Genomic DNA, 21,049 nt, shown 5'->3' on the forward strand with positions numbered 1-21,049 from the left:
GTGCCCACTAACACACACACACACACACACACACACACACACACACACACACACACACACACACACACACACCTGCAGGGGCTAGCGGGGGTTGAGAGCACGGGGGAGTGTTGTTGACCTGCTCTGCTGATGTGAATGGCTTAACCAGATACAGGATCCGTCTCAGACTACACCGGTTAACTACCAGCATGTGTTCCCCTCAACCGGCAGTTTTCATCTGGATAAGTCAAAAACACACACACTCAAAGGCTATACTCTCTGTGGGAAAATTGTGACTTGTAATTTATGTACAATACTCCTCATAACTCTCTGAAAAATATGTAAATTCTGAACTCAAAAGAAGAGAGACAGGCCTTTTTAAGTAATCTTCCTTTTAATCTACTTTGTTGAGTTTGGAGTGTACATAATATGGCTATTATAGAAATTAGACCCTCTTGCTCTGTCTTGCTTGGCCCTGATTTATTTCGCTCAACTTTTCCCAGGACTGTGACTGTTTTTTCTTCATCCGTGTCATCCAGCCTGATTCTTTAAAACTCCCAAACTCACTTCAATCCCATGTTTCAACCTAAATATCCTGAAAAAAAAATCTCAAATATCATCCACAATGCATTGCAAATTTAAAGCGATAATGTGGAGGATCCTTTATTGGCCTTTCTCACCGGTACTGAACTCCTATATGTGAAAATGGTATATTTTCTGTAAGGTGATTGCAGATGATGAAAAAGCTGTAACATATAAATTCCTTCCAAATTCTCTACCTGTCAAAATCCTGAAAACACTCCTGTTTGTACATCTAATGTTAGCCTCTATTGGCAAACAAATCAGTCTGAACATTTATGGATGGTCCTTAAAGTGCTCAAAAAATAATTACAAGTTTAAAAAATGTCAGCATATAGTTCCATGACAAATGGGCAAACTATACTGAGGAGGACTGTGTAACACTTTCCACATTTTTTTTTTACCACGGAACAACGTTAACCAGAAAACTGAATCCTACTCTATGGACATGGACATATCCATGTAAACCAAATCACGCACAGATTTAAGTTAAGGACATGGACCTCAAGAGTATAGTTTGCGTACATCCAAAATGTTTTACAGATGCTGACTCAAAAAATACAAACTGAAGGCAGGAATCCCGATAAGATCAGTACAGATCTCTGTGAGGTTGAAACATTGCTTTGTTAAATTAGATTTTTTTGGGAGCTATCAGTTCAGTGTGTCAATCCTGTATCTGACTTTTGCCTCAGGACATACAGTAGACCTGCAAATCAAGTGGCAGGAGCTTTAAAACCTGCAAATGCCTTGTTTGAGTTTTGGCGTAAGAGATATTAGCATAAAGGAAATGGAGAATTGATGACTAACAAAAAAAGAAACGGAAGTGCGGAAGAGACAACACTATAAAAACCTAACCATCCACTATACTTCCTATCCAGTATACTGGTTTCATCATTGCTCTCAAGTCATCCCGCCCCCCTTTCTCTCTCTCACCAGCACTCCCCTTCTCTCTCTCTCTCTCTCTCACTCACTCAGCTGCTCTCCCTCCCCTCCCCTCTCTTCCCGTGGATGGTGTAGCTCTCTCTCTCTTTCTCTCTCTCCCTCGCAGTCTGGTGGAGCCGCACACAAGGATTAGAGGGTTGCTGTGAGTGTCTGCTCAAAGAGAAGAAGCCAGAAGACAGAAAGAGATAAAAAAAAAAAAAAAAAAAGATTCTCCAGAAAAGGATAGCCTTACTCTTTTGGATAAGTGATCTGATTTACCTTTACACAGGCTCTTCCTCTCATCTCACGCCAAGCTGAAGCCCTGCTGAGCCTTCACCTGGGGGAGAGCAGATAAGACAAGGGACTATATAGCCTGGACCTCCACACAGGGAGCCATGTGAGTGGCACCCCTCCACCCACTTCACACTACAGTCTGCTCTCAAAGCTGGGGAAACACAACCAGGATTTTGTTCCCCTCCCTGGAGCCTCCACTTTCAGGGCTTGCGTGGAGGGACTGTCCAGGCTCGGTGTGCCCCAGCAGGAGACACTCATCTCTAGGCACTGGTCGGGGTGTGAGTGCCCCCTGGTCTGGAGGCCAGCCAGCAGCACTCCAGCACCATGGATTACCTGTTTGGGATTTTAGTGCTGCTGTGCGGGGCGGTGCAGCCGGGAAGAGGTGATGAGCCCAAGCACAACGTACCCAGGCTAAAGCTGTCATACAAGGGTAAGCCCATTCTCTGTTCTCCCCCTGACTACAGGATATGGGACCGCGGTGGTTGCTGGTGCTTTTAACGTAGCTTGTCTAGTTTATTTTTCTTGCCCGTGGGTGCTCTTTCATGCTTTTCCTTTCATCCATTCTTTCTTATGTTGAATATCCCTTTTTTCTCTTCTATTTCTGTGAATCTATTTCTGCCTCTGTATCCCTCTCATTCACGTTCTCCCTCTTGGTCTGTTCATAGCATCAAACTCTCTGCTTAACCTTCTGTATTGCTCTCTCCCATTAACTCACTCCTTCCTTTTCACTCGCTCTGTCTGTCTCTTAGAATTCACTATTCTTCTTTCAAATAGTCAGATTGGTTCCATATGCTGAGGAAGGGCTCTTGCCTGGAGTTAAATGTATATATTGGCCCCTGTACCAATTTTCCCCTTGTGCTGTCCCCTTCTGCTAGTACTGTACAGCCCTGTTAAGTGCTCCGAACATGCAGTGGAACCTCTGTTTTAATGGCTTCTGTCCCAAAAACTCTGCTTCAGTCATGACACAGAGCCTTTCTTTAAGGGGCCATGCAGGTTTCCCAAATTCTCATTTACTATATCCTAAATGGATCCAAAAGTTGTAGAGTTCTGTTTAAATGGAAAACTACACATGCATGTTGATTTAATGTGTGCATTAAATAATCCATGTGCAGTAGACTGTATTGGGAGGGAATGAGAGGGAGTTTCGCGTGCCTTTTTATATCGTGCACGTGTAAGTTTTTGACGTATACAGCAAACATGTTATTCTCTCTCCTTCTGTGTTATTTTGAGGGGAGACTGCGGAGCGCCGGTTCTTCCTCTCCTCCTCCCTCTCTCTCTCTCTCTCTCTCTCGTCTCCTCTCTCACACCCTACACTAAATCAGGCTCTTTGTAATAGCAGACTTTTCATCTCAGCTAGAAATAACTGGCAACATTTTTGGCATATTTTGGGAAGTTTTTTTGCTTTTTAATGTCAGTGAGGGAGACCATTGTGGTTCTTTGTCCTAAAACATGACCGAAAGTATATGGCTTGGAGTGTGGTCTCTCGATTCTTTATTTTAGTCCTGTTTCTCTCATAAAACATGCCATCTTAAAATTTATGAACGGGCTAATTTGCCGTTGTTTAGCATCATCCTCTTGTGTGTTTGACTGTCACAAAAAAGCTTTGGTTCCTCAGATAATTTCAATGTACGTTGAGGGAAAATTTCACTGATGAAGAGGGTGAATGTGATGTTTGTCACTCTAATTCATTTTCTATCTTTAACCGAGACGTTTGGTATAACTTATGTTTATAGGCCTGCTATGTGACACGCTTTATTCTTTACATGGAGTGCAAGTTGTAATTTTGGTAACGTATATTTTCCCTTCCTCACCCTTTTAACTTCTAAGTGTGTATGGCGAATGTCTGTGTTCTAAATCTTTTGTAACATTTAATAAGGTTTTTCAGCGTGTCCTGAGGGCACTGTGGTTTGGTGGCATATCAAGATAAAGGATTTTAAAGGGTGATGACATGCATTTACCATGCGAACAAAATAAATCTGGAAAGAATCATAGTTGAACTTACCTGCTACAAGTCATCTTTTCCCCTGGGCTTCATTATGTCAGTTCACACAAAACAGAGCCTCTAGGCATGATGGGAAAATGTCATCCCTTCTTTACACAGCCATCTGTTTAAAGAATGTGAATATAGTTCCCTCCTGCCCCCTTTTGTGATCCTCTTCACTGTTCAGTCTGACAAGTGAACATGTTGCTGACAACAATACTAGACAAGAGATATGTCATCAAGCATCAAAGTCTGCATTGACTGACTGTACGAGTGATGGATGTGTATCGTCCAACCAATACAGCAGGTCTGCATGGAAAGAGTAGCCTGTCATGATGTGGATGTACTTTAGTGTATGGAAAATCATTTTTGCTAGAAGTACATCAAAGCCTTGTTGTTTATGTGTATGCGTGTGTGTGAATGTTCTTGCCACATCTTGGTGTGAGGACTTGACACCCTCTCCTGTGATTGCCTCCCCTTAGACTGTAAGTGGTGTCTCGGTGTGCGAGTTTGTGTAGTGGTGTCTTGGGTGTGCGAGTTTGTGTGTGTTTTAGCGAGGCAAAAATGTGTCGGGTCTGGCATGCACCCATATAATTAGACACCTGGTTTTGTGCGTGTGCCCGTGCACGTATGCATAAGCTCACAAATCGGTATCTTTTATTGTGCTGTTGAATCAGTGTTTCTGCAGTTATGTGCAATTGCAAACTGCTGTTGGTTTCCGCTGCTGTGTGAATTTCATTGTGTGAGTGAACATGGGATGTAAAGGCATCAGAGTGTATTGTGTGCCAATGTCTTTGTGTGTCACTGCTCGACAGTGTCTGCGCTTGTGTCTCGGGCCCACAGGTGTTTGATGGCTCTCTTGATGCCTGTCGGGGGACGATTCTCGGTTAACACCCACACTGTGGCGGTTGGAGAGAGGAAGAGAGGGATGGAGGCATGGTGGGGGTGACAGTGGAGGGGAGGAGATTTGCTTTTAACGAAGGAAAAGCTGGCAGACATACACTAGACGACGCATAAGGAAGGGAGGCTGGTCGTTAAGTGAAGTGTCACTCATCCCCTCTCCCTCCACGAAGGCGGCATAGTAATTAAGTCAAATAAACGACAAGGAGGAATTCCTCCTGGGAAGGACAGTCAAATACACGCTGAGCAAAAGAGTATGCTGGGCCCTTGAGTGGGACGATCACACAAGTAGAGAGTGAAAGAGAGACTGAGGCCCAGGAGTAGGACAGTCGCAAGAACAAGGTGGGCCTGTGATTTGGGGCAGTCAAATAAACACTCAGCATGCAAGCAGGGTCCCGTGAAATCATTCTCAAATGAGTGCTGATGACACGCCTCCAGGGACTGATAGTCTTCTGCTGGAAAGGACAGGCGAACAACTGCAGAGTGAGCAGTTTGAGAGAGTAGAATGTCTGAGAAATGGAGGCAGGTAGATAAAATTACCTCTCGTGGGATGGCTGGCGCAGCAAGTGCAGAGTAAATGATTTCCCAGTGGGGTCAGTTAGACATCTCTCCCGGCTAAAAGGATCTGGCTTCATGGGGACAGAACTATGATCACAAGAGTTAATGATTTTCTCTTCTCCTTGAGACTAGCTTTTCGGAACATACTGTAAGGAGAAGTAGACATAAGGTAAACTCAAGTCCAAGTTAAAATAATCTTGCTTAGCAAAGATATTACACATATTGTTATCTCTTCAGCAAAGGCTAACTTGTTCAAACAACAATGTTGTAATATTTAACGGAAACAAATGCCAACCTGATTTCCTACTGAAAGTGAGTCATTATAACCTGGACTTGCATAGCAAAGCGCAACAATCGTGATCTAAAATAGTAGTGCTTTAATGTTGCACAATCAAGATTATTCAGTGCACTTCCACAATACAGTAACCATGTGAATTGCAAGGATAAAACAATGACATACTCCCTTGGATCAATGCATACCTGCACACAATCACATTCCTGAGCACAATTCATCTATAGCACCCTCTCATACTCTAAGAAGCCATCAGGAGGAACACTGACCCCTAAAGGTCGGTCGATGCACATACAGAACACAGTGAATACAAACAGTATGGGGGAAGATCCACGATACTGCAAAACCTGGCCCTATTGTGCTCCCTAAAAAGGAGCCAGTGAGCGGCACTTTAACACTTAAAAGGCAACGTCAAACAACCTGATAATTACCCTCGGCATGGGTAATTATGGAGCCTTCTGTATGACCTCCTAATGCCATCGCAGCCACCCCATGCTGGCTGGATGGGTGGAACTGAGAAGGAAAGAGAGAGCGAGACTGAGAAAGAGACAGGGAATCTGGAATTGGCTTACAACCCTTCAAAATAGACACTTGGTGTGGAACCGCACTCAACGCAGTCTGGACTCAGCCCCATAATACATCCCAAGTGTGTGTGTGTGTGTGTGTGTGTGTGTGTGTTTTTGTGTGTGTGTGTGTGTGTGTGGGCGTGTCTGCCTATAAAAATATGTACTGTTTGTGGGTTTTTGCATGTGTGTTGGTTTATTAGTGTATCTTAGTCTTTTCATTATTTTATATGTGAATGAGTCTCTCTATTGCTCTCCATTTCTCTCTGTTGTATCTGTCCATTCTGTGGGTTTGGGCTGACAGAGCGGATGTAGATAATTATAAGGTGTTCTCCTTACGCGCCAACTTCGGAGATGTCTGCCCCTGTCTGCCGCTCTCTCTCTCTCTTTCTCATCGTTCTTTTCTTCCTACCCCCTCCTCCCTCTCTTGCGGCTCGGTCGCTTCTCAAGGAACCACAACACCGCAGACCCTAAGTACAATCTTCAAGTAGGCTGTGTGTGTGTGTGTGTGTGTGTGTGTGTATTTTTTTTGTTGTTGCTGGTCTCCTTTTCCTGTCTCTTTGATTGCTGCCCAGTTGATCCATATCTTTTGGCTATCCTTCTTTTCAACTCTCTTTAGACACACACACACACACACACACACACACACACACACACACACACACACACACACACACACACACACACACACACACACACACACTGAACTACCCTCATCTTTGCTCCCACACAGCCACATTCCAATTCAATCAGGAGAGACTCCGTTGCAGATATGCAAACATTTATTAATAGATATAACCAAGTAAGTACAAACATAATTATTTGGAGATTAGACTCCATTGTAAAGGGGTATCTATAAAAATCTAATGTTTAGGAAAAGCAAACACATCCCCCAATGGAATCTAGACACTGGTGGTGGTGAGAAAAATCCGAAGACGTAAAAACGAGCCGTCAGCCGAGAGAAGACCGAGAACACCGTCGAAAATGCCTGGAGGTAGAAGGGGAGGAGGCGGGTTACACTCTCGTCTGAAAATACAACTGACAGAAGCAGGAGAGAGAACAGATTTAAAACATGGTAGTATGCTGTGATTGGTTAGAACATAAATGCCCGATTCTAATTGGTATACAGAACCGTAACACCCACTGCCCAGCTGATCAGTTAAAGAGAAGAGAGACAACGTAATAGAAGTCTCCCTGACAGAATTTACGCTGAGCTACATTAGTATAAACAAATGTTTTGCCTTAGCTTGCTTTTCAATTATGCCCCTATGTTACATCCAAATATATTACATTTCCTCACACTGATTCACATACCTGACCACAAGTTGAAAGATGGAGTAATTAAGTGTATGTAAGTGTGTATTACTGTTGCCACACAGATAATTGTGCAATGACACCACGCACTTGCAAAACAAAAAAAGCCATTCATCAAGTCACCGAAAACTCTGTCACTTGTTTTCATTGAAGTTTTACACTCTGCATTAGTATGCACTAATACAGAGAGAGTGTGATATTGTTCGTTGATGGGTTGTTTCTTTCTGTACCTAACGTATGGTATTGTATGTGATTAAAGCTAATAGAGGCAGGCTAAAGGAGCGATTAGAGTGTGTGCATTACCCATGTTGCAATATATGCTAGTATAATCTATGAGTTTTATGACCTTTCGTTTGCATATGTGTCTGTAGTTTGCTGTCCAAGTTGGTGTGTTTTGGAATGCTGTGCATTTCCCCAGCGTTCATAAAAGGTTCCATAATTACAGTACTATTTTCTTAGGAAACCTTTATTTAAACCGAAACGATTATCAAAAACAAACTGGATGTGTGCTCATATGCCACATGCTCATAGGATGTATTGTCAGTGCAGTGTGTGTTTTCTCAAAGATTAATGAGGAAATGTGTGTGTTCAGTGTACATTTTTGTCTGTGTGTACATAAGCACGCAGGAAAAATACCCTCCGCCTTTGCATCTGTGTTTGGGATGTAGGCTTGGGTTACAACGTGGTGCAGATTGCTGAACCACGGGTATGAATGAGTCCCGCCACCTGCTAAGTCTCGTCAGTCAGATGGAGAAAGGGTGCACCATTCAATCTGAACAGAGTCGTGTTACAAATGAGGGGGACATCTCTGCAGAAAGACTGATAGACAACAGACGGACACAAAGACGAAGACGGGAGTGGCAGAGAAACAGAAATGTTAAATAAGTAGAGAAAGTAGAGTGTGTAATGACTTTTTGTACAGGATTGATGCTACTAAGGATGTGCCCTGATGTATACTATTATATCCACTATTAGAGATTTTAATCCAACTTTACCAATCATCAAAATACCTCATCAAAATCTAAATTTGAAATCGATTTGAAATACTAGTGCCTTTAAATCTCAATGTGGAGTAATGATATTTTTCTTTCTTACCCTCAGAGTTGTTATTTGTTATAAATACCAGAAGCATCATGATAAATAATTACCAACCTTGTAAAACATTAATCTTGACTTTATATAATTTAAGAATTTGGGATTCTGTCTATTATCATTTTCTAGTGCAAATGCATTTGATGAAATTGCAGACACTGGTCTCATTTATTGCACAAGACCTAATTTTGTTACACCTTAAATAATGGTGTGCAGAGCTAAAATGTGCATCTGTGTCTGTGGAATTGTGTTTGAGTGTCTCTCTCGCATCGACGTGTTTGCTGTCACAGTTTTCCAGGGACACATTCAGATCTGTAGCCTTGCCTCATTAATTTCTAATAAAATGGCAGAGCTGACATTCAGCTACACGGTACAGCTGACAGGCTGCACTAACAGGCAGTGGCTCCAGACATGACCACGCTAACCACAGCCTGGTTCCTCTCAAAGTCCATCCATCAAACTGCCTCACAATAACACTATCTCCCTCTCTCTGCACAGCTTTGCAGAGGAGTGATATAGTGTGTGTGTGTGTGTGTGTGTGTGTGTGTGTGTGTGTGTGTGTGTGTGGATCCACAGTTTTGCACGTTTGTTTATATTCAAACTAGTTTGTGTCGATAACCCTATTTGCATACAGCAGCAAATGTGTATATTTGTAAGTGTGTATGTGTGTTTTTCCTTAAAAGTATTACGAACCAGAGAGGCTGAGCAGCCTGGTAATACAGTTAGCATTTAGTGGTGTGTGAGTGGGATTTCTGCGGTAGGCATGGCCAGGCCTCTAGCCGTCTGTGGTCACAGCGCTGGTGGAAAACCACTCTCTGTGGTCCAGCCCTCCAACAACAGGAGGAGACACACATTAATGAAATGGTTCCATAATCAACTGCTTTTGTTATGTGTGTTTTATTTTATTCTGCACTTATGATTCTGCCTCATTATCCTCTTTTTTGTTGTCTCTACTTATCATTCATTATTCACATGCTTTCTCTGCTTTTCTTCTCCTGTATACTGTGGTCTTATGATTAGTATCCCCCCCTCACTCGCTTGTCTTTCTACCTCAATGTCGTGCGGTGATGCGGAAGTCTAGTATTTGGGTTGAGAGAGATGAATGGTGCTGTATGGTGAAATTCAAAACATACTTAGACTACTCATATAGATTCTTGTGGTTTGGGATGTGGTCACGTTTTCCTTGTTAGTCCCTCTGATACATATCCTATGGTTTAACATACTCTGAGTCACATTCACGGGACAGAATATGGTATTAAAATGTCCCAGATGACACAGTACTTGACAATGAGTTATGGCTGTGAGTCATTTTGGTTGAGAAACAGAAAATTTACTTTCTATTTCAACTGAAACCATGTTTTGCAAAGCTGGAATCAAAGAAAACAGTCATTCTTTCTGAAACGTAATATCACTATGGCTTCAACAGCAAGCCTCTCACATATTTAGTGCGGCTGTAATGAATAATCAATCAACACACTTTGTTCATACACACATTCTCTGTTCCTTTGGATTAAAACACACACACGAGCTCTTAATCGTAAAGTTCACGGCACTGTGTAAGGTAGCACATTTCCTGTCAGAGCTGTCACTCAGCTGCACCTGAATGAGAAATTCAACGGCCCAGGTTGTATTAAACAGACGGGTCACCATGGAAACCAACCCACACCTGCTTCTGTGCTTAGAAAGAGAGAGAAAGGGAGGGAGCGAGCGAGTAAGAGCGGGGAGGTGAACTTTTGATGCTTGTGTGGATATCCTTGAGCTTAGGATAATATTTGAACACTTTGTTAAGCAAAGCTCTCAGCAAATTTCCATGGGGCGGCTGTCTCGTCTTTTTTTCTGACACCTGTGTTTTGTGGCCGAGGCCATCATGAGAGCAGGAAAAACGTACACCGCACCACACACGGAGAAAAAAGGAAGAATTCAGAGGCAGGGTTGGGAAAGAAAGAGAGATTGAAATGCCAAACCAAACCACTAGAGATATTACAGTACTGTGTGTATTTGCTTTTCTAAAGCTAGCCTTGTATTTAAAAAATAAATGTGTAATTCTCTGCGCCAGTTCCTTTTGAGCTGCAATTTTCTTTTTTTTCCTGTCTGTCAATTGAGTAAATCTTTAGTAATACACAGACACAGACTTACACACTCTCAGAAACCACAGAAACACGCCTTTTGGGTCTAAGTCACGCACCTTTTGCCAACAGCAGAAGAATAAGAAAGCTGTGTCAACTAAGAGGAAATGAACAAGTAAAATGTGGCGTTTGCATTGACATCACTTTTTTACTTTAAAAAAAAAAAAACTCTCCCCTTGTTGAGCCTTCCCTGTATATATGCACAAGAGATACACTTAACAGTGTTGCATTAATTTAATGAAATATTACTCATCTGTTGAATCTCAGTCAAGTGTTTTTCTCCGTCAGGCTTTTATTTTTAATGTCACTGAAACACACACTCACAGCAGTGGCGCGTACACACATTCAGATAAACATAATTTAATGCCCTGTCGCCTTTCTTTCATGCAATTTCATTATTCCACTATTGCATGGCATGTAGGCGTCTAAAGCGCCTGCCTGTTTGGAGAATGGGGGAGTGAAGAGTACTCCACAGACAATTGCACTTGAATTTTGAATGTAGCTCTCTTTTTTTCCTCCGGGGCTTTTTAAGACAAGAGCCAGGTTATTTTCCATAATGGAGTATGACAGAGGGACAAATGATAATTTATCTGAATGAATATGCTAGTTGTAAGGGGTGTTGTTAAATATATAGCGTGTGTTTTTATGCATGGAGTGAATATGAAAATGAAGACATGTAACCTCAGTTTAGTTAGTACACACATATATATATATATATATATATATATATATATATATATATATATATATATATATATATATATGATTAGCATATATAACATATGATAGAACTTCCATCTTTCAACCATATGTTAACACTAAACTACAAATTGAGCCAAGGCAACGATTTCACCATATCTGCAATGCATGTGTGTCCACATGTTTGCATCTGTGTACTTGCATGTGTTACTGCATGTATGTCTGTGGCTTTTTTTTTTTTGTGTAGGCCTCTGTGCCTGGATGTTTGTACTTTAATGTGTAAAAGACAGAATGTGCGAGTGAAAAAGAGCAGACAGAGGATTGTGTGTAATAAGAGAAAGTGTGATGGAAGTGAACTGAACAGAGAGTGTGTAGCTATGTGTATGCGTGTTTGAAGTGAGTGTACTGCATATGTACGCACGAGTACATGTGTTTAAATGTCTCTGTGTATCTTATGGCCAGTGTAAGCAGACTGGTTGTGGTGAGGAGGGCGCGAATAGGTGTCTTTTAATTTAATGTGTGTGTGTGTGTGTGTGTGTGTGTGTGGGGGGGTGCGGGGCCAGGGAGTGTGTTCGAGGTAGAAGCTGCTGAGTGCGCTCACTGTTGGACTAGTTCATGCTGCATAAGCAGAAATACTGATTGGATTACAACTTAGTCTGTGAAGTATGTGTGCGTGTGTTTGTTCAGGGATAATTGATGCGGTGTAAACATTTAGGTCAATATTAATACATGCATGTCAGTTTAAGCGTTTAGTACTTGAATTTTAAAAGCAGAGTGCAGTGAATTCATGTTGAACCTGCTGTGTGTGTGTGTGTGTGTGTGTGTGTGTGTGTGTGTGTTATTCTATGCATGTCTTTTGCTTGGTTACTGTATTTTGTATGAGCCGTGCTGTGCGCTCTGTATCTGCCCATGCTCCCATTTCCAAACGAGCGTATCTGTGTTTAGGTTAGAGGTCCTTAGGTGCTCACGCCCAGTTTCTCCGATTCTCCAAACCACAGCAGATCCCAGCTCAGATAAAGCCTCTCTGTGTATATTTGTGTGCGCAGGCCACCATGTCTTTGTCAGAGATCGCCACGTGTTGAAATACGCAAGTGTGTTTTTTCTTCTTTAGTCCATCTGGGGGAAACCTTTCGTGACAGACCATTTTGCACCACATTCCCGGCTCCTGGGTTCAGCTCCAGCCTCTGACAGGTTGTTACATATCGAGCCAAGATGGCAGTGAAGTGGAGTTAAGAAAAGTCTCTCCTAAGGCTATTGTTATTTGTCTTCTGTCATTATTTTCTCCCTTTTAATTTTTTTCTAATCTTTTATTAGCCTAAAAAAAATGTTTTTCCATTTCATTCCCATTTTTTATGCCTACCATGGCTTTCTGCCACATCCATTTCTTTTTCCATTACTTCATAGTTAAAACATAAGAGGACCTCCCCTGGCGTTCTGTCGACTGGAAATCACATTTCCTTACTACCCTCCTCTAAGGCATTTCCTGACCCTGCAATGTTATGTCCGATTGGTAAACTGAGAAAAAGGGGCTCTCTGATTGGCTACCACATGATAACGAAATGGCTCTGAGTCTGACGAAAAATCTCATCTTCAATATTTAATGTCTTGTCATTGTAATTTGGGTCTTGTAGCGGTGCCTTCCTGTGGTAGCAAACTTACCAGTGTGTATAAATGTGAATGCCAAGATGTTGGTGTGCATGGAAGGACCAGTGTAGAAAAAAAGATACCTACACACACACACACACACACACACACACACACACACACACACACACACACACACACACACACACATTGAAACCCACACACATACGCTCAACCCATCTGCGGTACACTACAAATTCCCACACAACCACACATCCACAGACCTCCATTCATGCCCACACCCACCCACTCCATTTCCTCAGCCCCAAACCAAAATCCAACTGACGCAGATGAGCTGCAACCATCTTTATTAGGTGACGACCGCTCCCTCTCACAGTCCTCATCCACCCCACTGGTACTCGACACACACACATGGTTGACACACCACTTCCTCCATCTCCCTTTCCATCAATCCCTTCTTTTATGTAGACACAGATGTCCAAGATCGTACACACTGTGAGTGGGCGCAGATGGCTCCTATAGCAGCCTGTCAATCAGAGCTTTGTGGTGAGAGCAGGGAGATCACAATCCACCGGACCCTGTGTGTGTGTGTGTGTGTGTGTGTGTGTGTGTGTGTGTGTGTGTGTGTGCGTGCGTGCGTGCATGCATGTGTGTGTGCATGCGTGCATATGTGTTTATATATGTATGTATGTACAGTATATATATACAGTACGTGTTTGTGTGTATATGTGTGCTGGTTTCTATATTGTGTGCCCACGTGTCTCTATGTCTATGTTACATGGTGACACTGATGATGATGGATGATGTAGTATGATAGTGTGACTTATGTATTAGAAGACTGTACCTGTGGTGAAAATATAAAGCACATGTTATGTATCCATTGGGCCAACCAGAGGCAGATGGTTAAGGGGTTAATTCAATTTCTATTCATTTCATTGTAAACCAAATGTTACTGTTATAATAATAAATCAGAGAAACCTATGGCCTGCTCTTGATTGTCAAACTGCAATTGTGCGAGCTGCTTTTCAATTAGCTAAAGATATTCCATTGTTTTGCTCTTAATTATAATTAAAGACAGATGTTTTTTATAGACATTTGGTCAACTTGGGCTCTCCACAGTAGACATATGTAGTAATTACATGATGTGAAGGGAAAGAAAATGAACGAATGAAATGTCTTTATATACAGCAGTATGAATAGTTTAAATTGTAATAGCCTACATTAATATTGCTTAATCCATCTTATTTTTACAATTACTTGATTATTCGCTTAATCTACAAAATGTTTGGAATAGTGGAAAAGGCCTGTTACAATTTCCTAAACCTTAAGGTTTCCAAATAAATATATTATTTAAAATTGATAAATATATTCAATACATATTTTCAGTGCTATTAAACAAAGACACACAGCAAATTCTCACATTTAAGAAGCTGGAACTTAAGAATGTTACTTAATAATTGAATTTTTTTGTTGATCATGTAATTAAATAATGGATAATTGTTTTGGCTCTATTATTAATACAGACTGAAGGAAGATAGATGTTCTAGATCTTTCATGGATTCATTAAACATTTACTGGTTACACTATTACCATCCATGGCTGTTGAAATGTGGCATGTTAATGCAAAATGATATATGAATATAAATGAACTGTTTTGCCTCACTTGTGCTGAGAATCACTGAAACCAAATTCAATCAGGGGGTTAACTTGGTCTCAGGAAGGGAGGGTGGATCTTTGTTAATGAAATATCAGAGTTGATGGAACTCATGTTTGGTGGTTAAAAGTTAACTGACTGTCAGAGGTCTGGCTGGACCTCAGCCCATACGTAAAATCTTGTGCTGGTTTCCCTTTAGCTTGTTGGTATATACTTAAAGACATAAACACTGTGCAGAAATCCATGTGTAGTCACACACTCTTCAATGTTGATTTACATAATAACCCATTTACAGCTACATGTCACACACACAACCACACATACTTACGCACAGTATCTCCCCATGGTTCTGACTCCATATGAATTATTTAACCAATCACATGGCTGAACAGTCTGAACTGTTTCCCTGATTAGAGCATGCTGTGTTCTCTTCAAATGTCTCACGCTATACCTGACTGACGTGTGTCTGTATGTAAGAGTGTGCAAATGTGTCTGTATGGAAAAGCAGTTAAGGAAACATGAACAAAAGTGACTGATTTCATACAACAGCGCATTTTGATGGAGGACGCACTAATATGTTCAAATAACCCAGGTTTTATACACTTCATCCAGTATTGATTATTTTTCATTGCAGATACGTTAAAGCTTTGACACATGCCTGTCATCATAGAGAGAGAAACAGTTTAGTTTTACACCATGTAGTCCACACTTTTAGTTTACTAACTTCCCTTTTTATGACTGAGTAAATGTGGGGTATGTTTCCTAAATTTCAAGCTGTTCGTTAATCAATATTTTAGTCTTTTGTTAGTCATTCCCAATACATGATCAACACCAACTCCTTCTCCTCTTTCTCTTCCAGAGATGTTAGAGACCAGTAACCTCGTCACCTTCAATGGCTTGGCCAACAGCTCGAGCTACGATGCTTTCCTATTGGATGAGGAGCGAGGGAGGCTACTGGTCGGAGCCGAGGACCACATCTTCTCATTCGACCTTGTCAACATTAACAGAGACCACAAACAGGTCAAATTCATATGTACTCGTCTTTATTTTGGTTACGATTTGGGTATATTTTATAGGTTTGTGTGAGAGTTGAATGCAGTTGTGTTCTTTTTGTCCAGCTTGCACGTGTTATTTGAGCTCTTCTCTTGTCTTCTCTTCTCTCCCTACTGCTCCCTCTGGAGTCCATTACACCACCTCTTTCTTCCTTTCCCTTCATCCCTCCCACTGTCTGTCTTGGTCTAGACATGGCTGTCCATAATTCCATTACTCCACCTGGACTAGGTTAACAGTCTTTTTATCAGATTCGGGCTGCCATCATTGACACACAAGACTGACACAGACTTGCCTGCAGGCCGCATAGAGCTGAGCAGGGGAATGAAAGTGCTGAAAAATACATAGTCAATGCAGAGAGGGAGAGTGTGTCTTCGAATACTTTTTTGCCCTTGGCTCGGATGTGTATTTCTTCTTCTTCTTTTTCGCTCTTTTGTTCTGATCTTTGCATCATTATCAGATAAAGGCCAAAAAGCAGTGATTAAGCAAATGTAATGTAATTACCCTGAAATGTGCAGTGCAGATTCCCAAGAGAGGGAAACTCAGCTGATCTAGAGAGGAGATAAAGTCTAGGAACAGAATAAGGAATGTGTGTGTAGTGCATTTACATAATAATGCATGTGCATACATTTCCTTTGTCTTTCCACATCTGTGTGGCCACCAGCAAAACAAGTGGGCTCAATCGCACCCTATGTATGTAATCATTCCCTTACACTTGTACACTCTTATGCACTATGTGTGTTTATAATTCATGGGACACCAGGGGCCACAAATAGATTTGCATTGAGGACAGTACAAAGCCAGTATTTATTTTATAATATAATATAGTCCTATCTTTTCCAAAACAAAGAAGCAAAACCCTGCTCCCTCTTCGTATTTGAAGTAAAAATTATAACCATATGCTGAGGATTTGAACAGCAAGAGTTTCACTTTATAAATGCCATAATTTGAACCAGAACTCATATTTAGACAAGTGTAAGGGGCAATACAGTATTCATATGTGTCCCTACATGCTGTATCTTATCCAATTTTCATAAACACATCACATTTTTAACTCAATTTGTTTCTCCTCATTTTATTATTTTGATCTACAGTATGAGTCACCAAAACCATTACCTTCTCCCCTTTAATGCAGTCATTATACAGTTATAAATAAAACCATCCCTTATTTATCATATGCACATGCAACACTCATGGTATGGCCAGGGATATAGAGTGAAATAAGCAAGTCACTGAATTAGGAATTGTCAAAATAAAGCCTGACAAATCCAAAGTCATTCTCCTGGAATTACACAAATCTGGATTTCCTCTGATTCACTGCATTGACTCACCGCCTTCCCTGTTTCATGAAACAACATGTAAATCTCTGCTCTTCAGCATAGTATGACTTTGTCTTTCTCTCATTTGTACAGATTGCGTGGCCTGCCACCCCCTCTAAGAGGGATGAATGCAAGTGGGCAGGGAAAGACCTTGGGGTAAGTCCAAATTCATGATGGCATCATCGTTTGAGCGCTTCCCTACAATTTTTGCTTCTATTGTTACACAAATTATATGTCTGTCCTGCGTCCATGTAATTTTACAAATTTCTCTGGAATGCGTGTTTTTGTTGCAGCAATGCAGCATACTGTAGGAGAGGTACCAGCACCCGTACAAATACAAGACCACTGTAGAGAAAAGAAATTAGCTCACATAAAAGTGATAGTACATGTTCCATCTCACCTCTGGCACACTGTACTCTCTATAGGCCATACCCCACTGACTCCCACAACTAAACACACTGTGCGACAGATGTTCGGTCACAGTAAGGTGTACACAGTGTCCCAATGGCACGAGGACAACAATGCATTACCTCAGAGGTTATTTGCTGCTGTGATGTAAAGTTTAATGTCGGGAGTATGTTTATGTTTGCGCCTCAGAGTGTGCGTATGTGTGCATATTTATGTAGGAGTGTATTGTTTGAGTTCTCATTATCCTGCACGGGTATTAGCTCACATGTGCACAAGTTTGCTGAACACATACTATACGATGGTGTTAGTGTGTGTAGTGTTATCTCTGGGTTGCTGTTTGGTAAGGCCCTCTCTGTGTTGTATCTGATCTTAATTTCATGGCTGGATGAGTCTGGAGTGCAGCGGCTGCAGGGTTTTAGGATTATCCAGAATTACGTAGTCATTTTAAATCACAGAGGTTTTTACGGGGGTCTAACTCACCGCCAGCTCTTTTGGGTTTCTCGCAGAAACACAAAGTCGCAACCACACAAGAAGCACTACACCTTTGCTCCCTCACACAGTGGAAAGTGAATATTTCTGGCAGCAAAAAAGCACACAAAACAGAATGATGAGGTATTTGCATGCTGTGAAAATGTTTACCCTTGAAAATGAGGCGGTGAGAGCGGAAACGGAGTGCAACATGGCGAGGCCTTGATTAGGACATTACTAAAGCATTCAGAGCTCCCAAAGTGATGCATTTCTCCAAACCACATTTTACAGCCACAGAACAAATGTAACAGCTGCCTCCCTCCAAAATGCCTGATGGCTGTATCATTCTCCTTGGCAGGATGAGTGTGCAACGCGGCCCAGGTTGTTGCATTTGATTCAGCGAACAAAAGGTTCAGATGGAGTGTAGATTCACGATTTCCTAGAGCTGCCTGATGTCTTTTCTGATTATTTTCCCAGCTATTACAGATATTAAAATTAAAATAAAAGTTATCCTACTTTTCCCATAAATGTAACCTATTCAATAAGAGACCTCAGCATAATCTCAAAATTCACTCAACTTATCCAAGTACTGTATATACAAACCCACATACAAATCTGTCCACCCATTTCTCCCATGGAAAGTCATCATCGGTGCCCAGTCCAAAGAGAGTCATTAGTTTGATCCAATAATGACTCATTTATCCTCTGTGGGTGTTGTGGTTTTCCCATAATGACATGGTTTGTGATCAGGGAAACCATTTTTCACCTGGGGGGGAAGACGGAGCTGCATGTTTGAGTGACATGCATAACTAATGTCTGTCAGTGTTTATGTGCAACCTACCTACCACATAGCTACAGTAATATGTCCATGTAACTCGAAGACAGCCATGTAAAATCATAAACAGAGCTGACATTGGCAGCGATTATAGGAGTTGATGAAATGCGTATAATAAGGTTGTGAGAATGATGTGGACATTTTAACAGTTGAAAACACAGAGGGTAAAGTCATTATCTTACACATAGACACACAAACGTGCAGGGTTTGAGGTCAGGCACACAAAATCAAGTTTAGTCTTCCTCTGTGAACTCAGCAATAGTCCTGTTACTGAAATGTGGAACATCGTTGGGACAGTGGGTTAATGATAAGTTTAAAGGTGTCATATGCTGCAATAAAATTAAAATCAGATTTTATATTAAAGAAATAGTTCTTGGACATAAGGACATTTTGGTAAATACGTATGCTTATATGAGATTTATACTAGAAGATCAACCGTTCTCATGTCTGTACGTTCAATTTGAGGCTGGCAGCTGGTTAGCGTAGCTTAGCATAGAGTGGAAACAGGGGAAAACAGCTAGCTTGGCTCTGTCCAAAGGTAACACTCTCCATCTAATCTCCTATCTTGTTTGTTTAATCACACAAAAACCAAAGTACAAAAATGACAATTTGTGGTTTTACTGGTTTATGTGCAAGACTATTTCAAGGCCCCTGTGCAATGACTAGCCAGCACACTGTTTCCCCCTCCTTTCATTTTTTTAATGCTAAGGTAGGCTAACAGGCTGCTAGCTCAAGCAGTGACTAAGCATCCTTTTCAAAATATCAAACTCTTCCTTTAGGCAGATTACTGAGAAGAGTAGCGTCAGAGCTAGGGTGACCAGATTTCTCGGAACTGAAACTGTGACACTTTGCACGTGACTGTAGTGCTCGTGCACGCACATGCTTTTTAACATGAACATGTGCCAGCCCAGGTCATATTTTTCCTGCTTCCATATAAATAGTTTTTTCAGGAAACCGTGACCTGTAGTAAGTAGCAGTGAGTGATTGGGAAGTAACCTACTACAGCAATCAGAATGAGAGAATTAGATTTGACTGAACTGTACGTATTGGGAAGTAATGCAATCATCATGAAAACAAATTATTAAAAATAGCCAAGGTGTTGCATCCCTACTGTCATTGCCGATCTACCAAAACGGTAATTTGTCGACAGTCCCTTACACAGAACCTAGTGACAGAACAGATGATGAAGTGCTATGAAGCTTTATGTCGTATACAAATCTCTAGCGATAATAACTGTAGTTGTTTTCTCTTGATACTCTGTAATAATGTCAACTTTCTTTGACCCTGATCACGTCATTGACCTGAATTATGTTGTCGATCTCGAACGAAGGGGAAGTTAAAATTGAATATCAACTGAATATCAAACGTACAGCCAACTTCACCGCGCTTAAAACGAGATAGATAAGAAGAGGCATTGCAACAGTGTTTACAAATATACATTGTAACGTTGGCTGCACAGATTATGCAGATGCAGACCGCTACGATTGACTGACACACACACACACACACACACATTTTTAAAATCATACGCTGGACGCTTTATTAGTCTTTTTACATGGGTTTAGTTAATGATCGGGCTATAATAAGACCACGTTGGCTATGTAATCGCTGACAACCGGGACAATTTCATAGTGGTTGGTGTAAACTGGGACATTTCAGCATTCTGAGAGGCTTTTGTCGGGACTCGGGACAAGCAACTTAAAATCGGGACTGTCCCGGTCAAATCGGGACATCTGGTCACCCTAGTCAGAGCTTAAAAAAAAGTGTCTTCCTTTCTAAATAATAGCAGGACATTTTGATTTTTGGAAAACTTTGCAGTGTGAGATCACAGAGTCAATCTGGTGATGCGCTGGAAAATGTCATCACTCAAACTGAACTCAGTGAAACCTCAAATCCATTTATGTCTCATATGAGGGACTTCATCAAATCATCAAACTGAAATGTCCGTGAGGTTTGGAAGCCTGAAGAGTTGCATGTGTTGAAGGGAGGAAGAAAGAAGGGTAATTTGGCCATCTGCATGTGATGTGTGTGCTGCGTTTCCAAATCCCCAAGCAAATGTCTACTTATTTGTTGGGTGAATATTAAGCATGTATTTATAATAAGGCAAACCCCAGACTAATCGCTTAAACACGTGCCCAAATCAACTCCTCGAGGCTGCTAATAACCCGCCTACATTAACCAATCCCGTTGATTAGCACTCTAATAAACAGTCTCACACCACTGGGACTATCATTATGTATTTGAGAGCCAACCCAAACACCCTCAGTAAATTCAAACATATGGATCATTACAGATCTGAGGTAGATTTGCCTGATTTGACGCACAGGTGGGATTTCCTTGAAGGAGACCCAGTTTCATAAGTATTTTCCAATCCAACTGGAAAGTCCCTGGTTTAAAGGGAATTCCAACAGA

General features: G+C 41.3%; 1 protein-coding gene across 1 annotated transcript in view; it reads left to right on the forward strand.

Moving 5' to 3' along the window:
* Positions 1-1,446: 1,446 nt before the first annotated feature.
* sema3aa (sema domain, immunoglobulin domain (Ig), short basic domain, secreted, (semaphorin) 3Aa) overlaps positions 1,447-21,049 on the forward strand; it is a 34,609-nt gene continuing 15,006 nt past the window's right edge. The window contains exons 1-3 of the mRNA XM_078242806.1: positions 1,447-2,203; positions 15,417-15,577; positions 17,020-17,082. Coding sequence (XP_078098932.1) covers positions 2,098-2,203; positions 15,417-15,577; positions 17,020-17,082 — 330 coding nt within the window. The 5' untranslated portion in view covers positions 1,447-2,097. The remainder of the gene's footprint in view (positions 2,204-15,416; positions 15,578-17,019; positions 17,083-21,049) is intronic.

This window comes from Sander vitreus, chromosome 23 (assembly GCF_031162955.1).
Source record: "Sander vitreus isolate 19-12246 chromosome 23, sanVit1, whole genome shotgun sequence".
In the NCBI taxonomy this organism is placed as follows: domain Eukaryota; kingdom Metazoa; phylum Chordata; class Actinopteri; order Perciformes; family Percidae; genus Sander; species Sander vitreus.